This window comes from Cavia porcellus, unplaced genomic scaffold (assembly GCF_034190915.1).
Source record: "Cavia porcellus strain 051 isolate PalLab524CR breed Dunkin Hartley unplaced genomic scaffold, mCavPor4.1 scaffold_31, whole genome shotgun sequence".
Lineage (NCBI taxonomy): Eukaryota > Metazoa > Chordata > Mammalia > Rodentia > Caviidae > Cavia > Cavia porcellus.
In genome coordinates, this window is record NW_026947514.1 from 38,582,456 (window position 1) to 38,596,157 (window position 13,702).

General features: G+C 35.6%; 1 protein-coding gene across 1 annotated transcript in view; it reads left to right on the forward strand.

Annotated features, from left to right (window-relative positions):
• Kcnh5 (potassium voltage-gated channel subfamily H member 5) overlaps positions 1–13,702 on the forward strand; it is a 330,578-nt gene that overhangs the window by 262,421 nt on the left and 54,455 nt on the right. Inside the window, exon 10 of the mRNA XM_063241526.1 lies at positions 6,657–6,853. Coding sequence (XP_063097596.1) covers positions 6,657–6,853 — 197 coding nt within the window. The remainder of the gene's footprint in view (positions 1–6,656; positions 6,854–13,702) is intronic.

Sequence of the window (13,702 nt, forward strand, 5' to 3'; positions counted from 1 at the left end):
CAAAAGGAAGCAGTGAGGGTATTCCTCTTGGCAGATGATGTGATCCTATATGTGGGAAACCTCAAATATCCCATAACAAAGTTGTATAATAATAAATGAATTGTAATAAAAATCAGCATACAAACATCAGTAGGCTTTCAATACATGAATAATAATCTACTTGAAGAAGAAATGAAAATAATCACATAAGCTATCATCAAAAAATGAAATTCCAAAGAATAATTTTAACCAAAAAGATAACAGATTTATACTCTGAAAACATTGATTAAAGAGACTGAAGAAGACACAATTAAATTATTTTAAAATTACACTCTAAAACTATGGTAATCAGAATAGCATAGTCCTCACATTAAAGACAGAAACAGAAGAATGGAACAGATTAAGCATAGAAATAGATATGTACATGTAACTGAGTTTTGATACTGACACCTAGCAGATACAATAGGTGTAAGAATAGTTTCTTCAAAATGATGGTGGAAAAAAGAATGGGATTAGACCCTTATCTACATTATACACAAAAACCAACTAAAAATGCATAGAAGTACATAAATGTAAGATCTGAGTCCATTAAACTCCTAGAAAAGAACAGAGGAAAAGTTTAACATTTGTCTTGGCAGAATTTTGTTCATACCATACTGAAAACTTAAACTGCAATAGCAAAAACTAAATAAATAGAACTCCATCATTGTGAAACATTTTGTATGTCAAAGAAAAAAAAATCCAAAAAATGAAAAGGAAGCCTAAGAACTGTGTTTGTAAAAAGTGTTTGTAAACTACCTATCTCATAAGAGGTTCATAGCTAAATAAAAACTCATACAACTCAATATAATAACTAATACCCAAATAGCCTACTAAAAATAAGCGGAGTGGCAGAAAAAACTTACAACATGGCCAGTATTCATAGGGAAAGACTCTCAACATCACTGTCAGGGAAATGGGCAACAAAAACAATACAAAATATTACTTTAGACCTGTGTAGACAGCTACGGCAAAAGGTTCAAGAGATAGCTGAGAGATAACAAATGTTAGCAAGGATGTGAATGACAGGGAGCCATATTACATTGTTGATGGGCAGCTAGGTTGGTTCAGCTGTTATGGAAAACAGCATGAATTTTCCCAGTGAAATTACAAATAGAAGTAGTGTATGACCCAGCAATCATTTTGGGGGTATAGGCTCAAAGGAGATGAAGGTATCATCTTGTAGATACCTACACCTTCATGTCTGTTGCAGCATTATTCCCAGCACCCAGTATAAGAAAACAAAAAGTCTATAATGGATGAAAGAATGAAAAATATGGGCTTCGTATGTGTGTGCTTGATGAATTATTATTAACCTCTGTACAAAGAGATTCTGGCATTTTTCACAACATGGATGAACCTGTAAGATATCATACTATTGAAAATAAACCAGACCCATAAATGAAAATAGTGCATGAACTCACTTTATGTGGAATCTAGAAATAAAAGGGTCAACTGTATAGAGGTAGAAAATAAAATGATGCTTACCATATAGACAGGATTGGGTAGATAGAAATGAGGAGATGCAGTTGAGTGGGTAGAAAGTAGCAGACATGTGGAATAAAAAACATAAGAGATCTGGTATGCAACACAAGGACCCTAATAAAATTAAATTACATTAGGGCTTTTTGTTAAATTGATATTAATTGCTCTTGTTTCACATATAAACACAAAAGAAGTGAGGTGATAGCCGTGTCGCTTTGCTTCACTTTAGAAACCATTTTACTATTTATATGTACCATACAACATCACACATAAAATTCAGATATGTACAATAAAATTTTTTTAAAAAGAGAGAACACTGCACATGAATTAAATACATTGTGCAGAAGAATCATCAAATATAGTCATTATACAACCCCAAAACACAGAAAACCACTAAAGTAAAGTTTTAGTTATACTTTATTAGGGACCTGTGGGATATATTAATTAGTTACACTGACTGATGAATAAATGCTAATAATTTTATACATTAATCATATTCAAGTCATTAACTTACCAAATAATGTATCTCACAATGATAAATCTGACTGTGAAATCAGCATTGTAGGGAACCTTAATCAACACACTTACCATTGTTTGCACGACTCTTTTAATTATGTTGTAGCTATCTATATTTAGTCTTTAAATTTTCCAGTTTCCTACTATATGATCCTTTAACATTAACTTCTATTTTACAGTCCAGTTTCCTGTGGCTTAGCAGTGAAATACTTCATAAGACTTGATGGAAAGAACTGAGAAAATATAAATAGGCCAAACAACAACTTTCATGTTTGGTGCGAGTTTGTCTCCTATTTTAGGGGTTTGAGTGAGGTTAGTTTACTCAAGCTCTAAAATGTTTATAGCTGAGATTACTTGCACCTGACAGGAGCTGACCTAAAAACAAACATCAGATACTCTATAGTCACGAAAATAAATAAAGTTCCAAGTCCTCAAAATATGCAAAGTTTTTGCAGCAAAGGAAAGGGCACTTCTTTATTGGGTGTTCATATGTAATCCCATGTCTCCACAACCTGCGATTTCTGCAGATGAACATAAACATCCTTGGTATTTCCTGAAGGAGGACATTAGCCAGCCTTGCCACATTTGGTAAAGTCATTCATGGATTTATACCTGTCTGCACAGCAGTGCCATGAAGTTTGTTGTGAACTGAGTACTCATTAGGTGATATAGAAAGCTGAAAAATATGAACATATTTTGAAATGACTGAATAGACTCATATCCATTTTATGTGTTTCATATCTTAATGGAAATTTGGGTCATGAAGTAGTTATTATTGCTCATTATTAAAGTAAATTATGATGTTTTGAGTAAAATTAGCCACATTTGTTGATTTTGCAGTGCTTTGCTAAATTTGGGGGGAGAGAAGCAGGGTATGAAGTTTATTATGAGTTTTTTATTACTCGTTCCTCATCAGAGATTTATTTCCCCATAATACCGAGAAGATAGATTAATATCTTAAACTTTTGGGTAGAAATAGGATCAGAATTTTAATTTCATCCATTAGATAAAATAAAAGTGTAATGTGTATTTGAATGCCTCCACAATTAAAAATGGTCTATAGTGGCACACCTTTCAGAGCTTTCAATAAAAACCTTTAAGAGCTTTTAACAAAAAGAGCCTGGGGGCTGGGGATTTAGCTCAGTGGCGTAAGCACCTGCCTTGCAAGCAGGTGGTCATGAGTTCGATCCCTGGTACCGAAAACAAACGAACAAACAAACAAACAAACAAACAAAAAAAAACCAAAAAGCAAAGAGCATGCTATTGGACACATGCTATAGCTAACTCTGATCTATATTGATAGGGCAAACTACATTTATGTATAAACTATCTTCAGACTACTTATTTAGCCATCAATGAATATTAATGCAGCATTCTACATAACTATATGTATATTTTAGGATTTCATGTTATTAAAATATAAGGAAACATCTTTTAAAACAGTTTGCTATTTTTAAATGAGGTTTATGCAGATTTATCATAGGAAAATTCAGAAAACAGTACTCAGAAATTAGTTAACATACCACTTGAAGCCAGTTTTACTATTCTTGTTGTTTATTTGTTTGTTTGTTTTGGTACTGGGGATCGAACTCATGACATTGCGCTTGCCAAGCAGGTGCCTGTGCCGCTGAGCTAAACCCCCAGCTAATTTTGCTGTTTTTTAAATGTAATTATTTCTATCTTTGTATCACTTTGTCCTTTATCTCAATGTATTATCAGTTGGCAAATTAACATGGTAAAATACTTTATATGAGAATATAATTATAACACATAGTTTGGTTTTATCAAGAAAAAATTTCTAAAGAAAAGATAAAGTAGGGCTGGGGATTTAGCTCAGCGGCATAAGTGCCTGCCTGGCAAGCGCGACGTTGTGAGTTCAACCCCCGGTACCAAAAAAGAAAAAAAAAATAAAGAAAAAAGATAAAGTGTATGTTTTTTCATATTCTGTTAACCTTTTGGTACTTTACTTTCATTTTATAGTCGTTACTATAATAGTACCATTCTTTGTATTATGTTTTGATTTACCAATGTAAGGTAATTATTTTTTACATGTTATTTCAAACTTTGTTTTCATTCTGTATTGATACTTTTTTTGGTAATTTCCATTATTTTTGGATGTCTAGTTTTTTTAACATCTAGGGTGTGCTCAATAACATTGCTGTGAATTTTATGTATGTTTGTTTTAATCTTTGGATTAACTTCCAGAAGTGAACTTATTGAGTAACGAAATTTTTTTTTTTTTTTTTTTTTTTTTTTTTGGTCTTTTTCCTTTTTATCGGTACCGGGGATCGAACTCAGGACTGCCTGCTTGCAAGGCAGGTGCTTATGCCGCTGAGCTAAATCCCCAGGCCCCTTTTTAATTTTTTTTTTGCTTTTTTTTTTTTTGTCTGAGTGAAAGAAATTATTAAAGTGTACCATACATGAAAATCAAATGGTTGAAAAGTAGTGAGTGTTTATAAATGGATCAGAGAGTTCATTATACTTGGCAATTTGAAAAAGTGTCGTAGAAATGAGTCTGAAAGACTCATTTAAGGAAAAAGAAAAACGTAAAAACAAAAGATAGAAAGAGTAATATTAGTGTTAAAGAGAAAGAAACATGACATAAATAAAAACAGCCTGTTAAAAGCTTGTAATTTTTGTAGCATTGGAAACAATGAAAAACTATTAATAATTTCTGTTTATAAAATAATATACATGCAATATTAGACAAAACCCACCCACTGTCCCATAGGCAAAGAGAACTTACCACTTTCATACCTTTGCATCCATGCTCTCTCTTTCTATGTGTGTGTGTGTGTGTGTGTGTGTGTGTGTGTGTGTGTGTATTTATGTAGATTGTGTGAGTGTGAGGAATCTAAAATAGTATTAAACTGTATGTGTGGTTTAATATTCTGCTTTTTTTATTTTAGATGAGTATTTTCCCATGTCATTTTAAAAATCTATGCTATCTACTGGCTGCCTAATACTTTATAATGTATCTAGTCACTGACCCTTCTCTTATTGTACTTTACTGGACAATTACCAATATCACTTCAGTGAGCATTTTTGTAATTAAACTTGGCAGTTTCATAATGCAAAATTAACTTACAATTGGAATTACTAGTTCAAAGAAAATGCCATGTGAAGGTCTGTGAAACGCATTTGGGTAAAAAGTTGTTGGTGCTGTCTTAAGGTTTTGTAGCTGAGGTCTTCCTTAGGTTTTCATGACACTGTGGAGTCCTTGAGTCTGTAATTACTCCTTTCTTGGACAAAGGTGTGGCTGTTAGATCTTTCCTTGAGCCTTTCATCAAAGCTAGTAGCCAAAAGAAATTGTTTTGAGAGTCCAGAGAGAAATGAATTACTTAAAATTAATTAAACCTCTATTGTGGCTATTGTACGGTGATCACATGGTGGTCCTGACCACTTCCTGTGCAAGACACTCACTGTCTCCCACTCTCCAGGGCTTCTTACAGAACCTGGTTCCTGTTCTCAAGAGCTTCCCCGCTGCTCTTTTGAGCAAGGGAACAATAATGTAGCGTATGCAACCTCTCTCTTTGGTTTCCTCTCTTATTTCTCTGATTATACTATCTTTTTCTTTGATGGTATGATTATCTTGAAGGATTATATCTTCTTTCTTTCTTTAATTCTGATTTTAATTTACATAATGTGCACAGATACCTGTGCATCTCCTTAGTTACAGCACGGAAAGAACAAATCATCCAGAGTGTCTCAAGGCAGGCTTTTCCCCCATGGATATATTCCTCCTCCCTTTTCACTTTAAAATTTTCCCACAGAAATCAAAGAAAGAAGTTGCCTACACTTCTGGGCAACTCAGAAGAGCCTTTGGGGACCTCCGACATTGGACTTTACGTCATTCCTTTTATTTGAGTAACTAAGTACTCTTGATTTGGGATGGAAAATGATTGAGTCTAGGCCACCAGAGGATGATGTTCTGGAAAGAATATAGAATTTGCATTAGTTTTCAAAAAAGCCATCTACATTTGAATATAGTGCAGCTTTCTTTATGGGACAGTTTATCACATATCTGTGCCTCCATGTTCTACACAGCTCAAGTCCTTAGGGTTAGACTTAGAGATGAGAAGCTCTTGGCATGTTCCCTGCAACCTATGTAAGGTTGGACAGGTGCAGAAGGAAGGGCATCTTTTGGAGACTGAGGCAGGCCAGTTTTACTCTGCTTTGAGCACAATACTTGGGTACCAAACAATGTAGCTTAATATATGTTGCCTCAGGTCTTGATATATAAAGACTGTGACTGCATATCTGTGTACGTTTCATTTTATTGTTATCTATTACAGAGGGAGCACAAAGGATAAGAGTAAAAGTTATTTTTGCTCCTTTTGGTCAGAATAGAAAAAGTTAAAATGATAGAAGATAATGCAGTTATTTGTTAAAATGAGATTTTTTGGTCTTTCTCTTGATTTATCTTTCTTCATGCCATACCAGAGTTCCATCATGTACTAAATTCAGGGGAACGCTAGTTTACTTACTATGTGAAATGGGGCACCGTGTTGTGTATATAAATGAGGTTGTGTTCTCAGGTTGAGATTAGGCTAGGATCAATGCCGCTTTGAAATTGAACAGAAATTGTGATGAAAAGTGTTGTAGGTACTGAGGGTGTGTCTTAAACTGTTTTCTAGGAAAAGGCGACGTATTTGGAGACATCTTCTGGAAGGAAACCACCCTTGCTCATGCCTGCGCAAACGTGCGGGCTCTGACGTACTGTGACCTGCACATCATCAAGCGAGAAGCCTTGCTCAAAGTTCTGGACTTTTATACAGCTTTTGCAAACTCATTCTCAAGGAACCTCACTCTGACCTGCAATCTAAGGAAACGGGTATGCTGTCCAAATTTACCTTCCCTTATTCATATCTATAGGGTTAGTGTCTTATGTATGCTGTATTAGCTGAGGAATGAGAAAGTTATCTTGTTTTAAACCACTGTACACTCATCAATATAAAGTTATACAGTATTCTTTGCCGGCATATATATTTTGGTTGTTAAGAGAAAATGGCACCCTAATTATATAAGTTAATATTTGACCTTTATCCTTTGAGATGCAAATTGAAAAACAAACTTGAAAAGAACACATGAACTTTAAACTATCTAATGCCATAGTTAATTATAATACTGTCATAAAATGAATACCTATGTATTTTACTTTAATATGTATATATTTGTTTAAACCTGTTAAGGTTAATCCAGTTGACTGCATTCTCAGCTCTCTTTAAACCCTTCATCTCATTTAATAATCAATTCACAAATCTTACTCTCCATTAATTCTTTCACAGAACACTATCTCAAAAATTAATTAGCCACACTGACATTTCCTACAAATAGGTATAGGAATACTTTACGGTGTTGCTGCAAATTTAATCTTCATTACCATTTTCTTTTCTTTTTTTTTTTTTTTTTGATGAGTGTGACACAAATTTAATTTGCATAAAGAAATCTCGTAGCTCTAATTTTTATAGGTCATTGGGCATTGGCTAGGGTTCTTTTATTGCCAGAAATGAAATATATGTTTGAATAACTGCACTTAAGGAATTTAAGATGATTGCCTGACTATCCAGAAGTATTTTTAAATAACTGTCTTTTCTTTCTGCGACCCCTTCAAAAAACAATTGTTGCTGTTAATATGGTTGAAAACCATCAAACCAAGAGCCAAAATAATGTCTGTACTGTAGCAATATAGAATTGAAATAATTAAGTCAGTGTGATTACTACTCAGGGTTCTAAGAGAAGACAAGAGAAGCAGGAATGGTATTCATGTTGGCTGTATTACAACATTTCATCTATATTTGAAAAACATTTCATCTATATTTGAACAACATTTCCAGCTTATACTTTTTGTCAAAAAATAATCATTAACATCAGACTGAACACAGAATTCTTTTGCTGAGATCCTTTAAATGTGAATATTGTGTGAAACACAAATAATATATCAAGACAGGGATGGGCACAGCAGAAGCTGCCACATATAAATTTTCTTACTTGTTCATTAGGGAGTTCAGAGTCTGTTTGGCCTCTGCTCTACTTTTTGAAGTTTCAAGTTGCTTATTTTCAAGCAGCCTGTTAGGTAATAACATTTGTCAGATTTGAAATGTTCTCCCCAGTCTGCAAGATTATCAAAGCCCCTATCTATTGCCATTGAAGTCTTTGGGACATATCTTATTTGTTTGTATAAATGAAACCCATTGTTAACACTATATCTCATTTGATATTTATAGTAATCCTGTGAAAAAAAAAACAGGCAGTTATTCCTCAGGGCTAGAGAGGTTAATATTAGGTAGCCAGTTGACACTTTTGCATTGCAGGGTCTCAAAGAAAGATAATTAAAACAAACCACCAGTAGGAAGTAAATTTTGATTCTCTATAATGAGTTCATCACAAAGCTCTATTGCCTGTTTTCGTCTTGCATAGACAAATAGACTCACACTCATTAGTGAAGAGAACCTGGTGCACATACCAGTGCGGCTGCCTCTCCTAGGAAGACAAGCTCAAGGCCGACTATTTGTGTGTTTGTTTCATTTTATCTTGTTTTAATAGGACCTAGGAATGCATGTCTATCTCCATAGGCACCAGTGTGCTGACTTCCATCAAATGGCTTCTTCACTTTATAACCTATTCCCTTTTACAGCGAGTGTCACTTTTTAAAAAAAATAATCTCAGTTCTGTCGCTTTTGATGGATTGTTTCAATAACTTGGCAAATTGTGGGAACAGGGTATACTGTTAGTGTCACTATATTCTCAGAAAAACAGGAAAAGTGAAACTATGCTAAAATGTCTTCCAGTGACTAGTAATGCAAACTACCCTTTTGAGAGCCTATTTTAAATAGCCAGGAACTTGAGTGCTAGTTTACATACAATAGTGATATTAAATGTTCACAGCCCACACATAATGCAGTATATCAGGAGGTTGAGATTCTAAGACTGGTACTGAGACTTTATAGGTAAGATATAGATCCTCCTGGATTTGACTTCCTGTCTGGTGATTCTAATTCCTGAACTTTCATGAACTCTACCATACTGCTTTAGCTTGTCAATGTAACCACTGGTTTCTACAACCATATTTCATATATGGATAAATTCATATATTGAGAGTCTCAGTCACTCATTCACTTTATTCCATATTTATTTATTAATAGAAAATATTTTGTTCTTGTGGCTGTTGTTGTAAACATTATTATACTGAGCATTTTTGTCAATTGTATAGGCATAATTATATTCTTAGCATGCTACGAATCACATCACCCTTCTAGACACTGGTTAAGGATACACTCCTGGTAGATAAGGGAAGTAGATTTTGACCTTAACTTTCCAACTCTACTAAGTTTATACAGTGGTTCAGGGAAAAGTTGTGTAGTGTTCAACTTTTAGTGCACTCGTAGTTAGAAATAGGATAGTTCTTTAGCTACCAGCATCCATTAGGGAAATCACAATGCCCAGTATGAAAACATGGATCCTTTGAACCATCTTTAAACTGTTCTGTGTAACAATTCTGGAGTAGTAGCTACCAGTTTCATCTAAAAACTAGTGCAGGGGTTGGCAAATTTTTCTTTTCCTCAAGGATCAGAGAGTATTTTGGATTTTGTGGGTCAGTCTCAACTACTCAACATTGTAGTACACTGTGAAAGCAGCTGCCTTATAGGGACAGTAACAGGAGTTTATTTCTCTCAGTTCTGGAGGCTGTAAAGTACAACATCAAGTTTCTGCACAACTTGGCTTCCTGGTGTGGGCTCTCTTGTTTACAGATCACAAACTTCTCTGTGTGTTTTCACGTGATAGAGACAGGAGCAAGCAAGCTTTCTGATGTCTCTTCTTACAGGGACACTAATCCCATCAGGAGAGCCTCACCCTTATGTACTCACCTAAATCTAATTATCTTCTAAACTTCATGACATTGGGAAGGGGAACAAAATTCAACCCACAAGAGCAGTCATAAGTAATATGTTAATAAATGAATATGATTGTGTTCCAATAAAACATCTTGTACAAAACTAGTGACTGTCTGTGGGCCTCCAACATGTTACCTGCTGAAAACCAAGGACTGAGAGTAGACATGGGACAGCAGCAGTTATACAGAGAGAATTCTGTCCTTCTGCATTAGAAAACAAATCTCTGTTAGTTGCTACCCAGGCAAAGAGCTATCATGAGCAGAAAATTACATAAATAAGGGAGAACTGCGGGAGCCGGGCAGCCAGCACACGGAGGGAAGGAAGGCTCGCAGTTACTTTGGAGACTGCTAGGTTCCTACTGTAGGTAGAAGGAGCAGCTGCTGCTTAGCCTGGCTATAAATTTCCTTGCTGAAAAGCCAGGTTAATGTTGTGTGGTCTTAATGGGTTTTTTTTTTTTTTTTGCTTGTTTGATTTTGTTTTTTCCCTCAGAGAAGCCAGAAGTATGAATTATATGTGAAATCGTATTAGCTTGCTAATTTATTTTGACTTGTCAAAAAAATTTTGTGCTAAAAATTCAGAAGCAAAACCAGGACTGTTTGTTATTGGTCCCTTGATGTTGCATAAATGGCATAACTTAATAAACTCATGATCTCATGGTACCAGAAACTTAATGTTTTTACCTGGGCCCTGTAAATGTTGATGAGAAAAATTATTACATGGTTATTTTACCTGTGTTATTGCTGAAGGTTAGCTTTTCTTCAGTAATGAATGCTGGTAACTACAGTGTTATGAGAAGTGCCAAAATAATCATAAATGTGTTTAGATCATTTTATATTTGTTAAAGATATCCTAAAATGATTTAACATGTCATCACTTTAAAATTATTGTAGTTGTTAGACCTACTGCTATATTGCTGTGTTAATAAAGAAGCCCATAGATTACTATATTATAAATTGATTTAAGATCCTTTGATAATCTGATTTAGATATTAAGTGTTTTCTTTACAGTCCTGTATTTTATTTTGTGCATTTAAAAGAGACCCACAGGCTTTGCCAGGTGGAGGAGACTGCGTGTGCGAGAGCCAGAAAATACCAAGTTAAACAGAAAGACTGGTTGGTATTTTTCTTTTAATAATGAGAACACAATTCCATAGTTTCCAGTAAATTTATTCAGGAAAGACAAGAGAGTGAAGCAAACTTGGCAACTTCACTGACTTTTCATATATTTATTTACTTAACCAATTCAAGATGCCATTCCCTGGACTGGCAGGACGGTGCTGATGGCATGGAGGGCACGTCCTTGAGTACAGGGCAAAGAAGGCAAGCAGGTGACAGCAAAAATCAAAGACTCTCCTTATGCTCTTGGGAGTAATAGTTGTACTTCTGCTCCTTCTGCCTGATTATTACACAATGACATGTACAATTTGTGTAGAAAGAATGAGCCTAAGAGACCTGAGTTGTTCCTTGAAAGATTTATAAAGCTTTTCTTTGGGAACTTGGTTCTCAAGACATTTCCTGCCACTCTAAATGAAAAGAGTAGTTTGCTGGGCCTGAACTATTTATTATAGCAATGTGATTTTTATGGAGCTTTTATTTTGCCTCCAAAAGTAGAAAATTTTATGTCCCAGGGTTTCTATGTGGCCATGAACATACACTGGGGCCTGAGTTCCCGATGAGTTTCCATGGTAGGCAGCATTTCCTGTGCTCTGTCACTGCCCCGTTGGGGAAGCTGGGGTGGCCACTCCTGGAGGCCTGTGCTGGCTTCCTCCTGGCTGCACTGTCCTGTTCCTTTGCTTCTGCCAAGCTCGCTTTGGATTCTGATGTGGTATTTGGTCCTGGCCATGAGTGTACACCAGCTGAATCCTGTGAGTTCTCCCTGAGAATCATCAGACTGGGAAAAATCTGGATTCACCATTCATAAAGGTTAATAAGAAAGGTAGATTCTCAGAGGTCCCTAAATCTGTGCCTATACTGGTAATTTCATTGGATACTTTTTTTCCATAAAACGTGCTTAAATTTTCAGGTATTTGTTTTATAATTATAGAAAATAAACCATTTAAAAATTGGTGGTTATATCTGTCCAGGAGGCTGTCGAGAAACTCATTTCCTTGAATCTTAAAATAAATGTTACGTTAGCACTTATGGCTGCATTAAGTTTTGAATTATTTCTGAATGTTTTCCTCACTTTCAAGATAGCATGAACATATTTTTTCTCCAGATTGACTATTTAAATAGGACAAGGGAGGGATTTTACTTGCTGTTTTCTGCACATCTTCAGAAGAGTCACATTATTAAAGTGTGTCACAGCAAGTGTGGCCAGCTCCATTTATTCCCTACCTGTGTGTCAGGTTCCTGTTAACGTAACTGTAACTATGGGATCATCAGGGGGAAAGTCCCAGCCCTTGCTCTCCAGGATCCTACAGATATTAAGAGAGCGCAGCAGAATCAGACAAGTGCTAGCAGAGGGTTCTGTACAGGTACAAAGGGAGCATAAAGAAGGTGAACCCAGCTCATGTCAGGGGAGGAGCAGGGAAGGAATCCAGAAGGTGATGACAACTCCGGAACTAGGATTTTAAAGGGAGGAATATTCTAGAACAAGCACTGGTATTGTAGATCAGCTGTTTTAATTTATTTTCTTAAAGATGAAAGATACTCAAACCTAGACTTTTAAATGATTTTGCTCAAGTTCCATTAGCTCGTAAGTTGCAAAGCAGGGATTGGAGTCCAAGCCTCCTGACTCCCTTGCTGACAGTATTTCTACTGTTTAAACTAGACCTGCAGCCGTTTGCAGAGTATTGTGAGGGAAATATTCAATTGTGCCCTTTTAATAGGGAAGAAGAACAATATATGGCCTTAGTTTTCATGTGAGTTGTTTGTTATATTGCTTTCCACACCGTGGTTTAGAATTAAACTACCAGAGAGGCCAGAACAAACAAGCAAACACATACATCAACTAACAATGTGCAAGTCATGTTCAGATTTAGGCTTTCAGTTCAACCGTGAGCTAATGTATATGATGTGGCCTTGGTGGGTCTGTCACTTACATCCTAAAGGATCTGACGTTAGAGAAAGCGGGTGCCTTTCATGTCAGTATCGTTCAAGAAGTGCTGCTGTGTATGACAGAAGTACCACCTTGCTGATGATACTACATTCTGCTGTTCGCTTTGCTATGAAGTCAGTAGTTTTAGGAACTGTGCTGGCTGCCACATCACTTTATGTAAGGATATATGGAGAGAAACTCTCATATTAAACAAAAAACACTGTTTTCACTTTTCTATTTTATTTTTTAAAAAATTAGCACTTTTATGCCAGGGATATAGCTGAGTGGCACAGTGCCTGCCTGGCAAGTGCAAGGTCATGAATTCCATCCTTGGTACGAAAACAAAAACAGAAACAAAACCCAGCACTTCTGATTCAGAAATTATGGAAAGTATTGACAAATGTGATGGATATGAGTACAAAATTATTACTTGATACAAAAATAGAAAAGAAAAAGAGGGAAAAAAACCCAGAAGTATTTCTACATAGATTTAGGCAAATCTGAGATTTAGTTGAAGTGGTAAACAGATATAAAATGTTTTATACAGAACTTTTTTAGTGTTCTGAAACAAGGTTTCACAATTTAGTTCAGGCTGTGTTGAACTCACTATGTAGTCCAGGCTAGCCTTGATGATCTTGTGCGTTGGCTTCCTGAGATTACAGACATGCAACACCATACCAGCTTGAGAATGGTTTTTGTTAGGGATGAGGACTAACATTACAAAATCTCAAGGAAAAAAGGTGTCAATA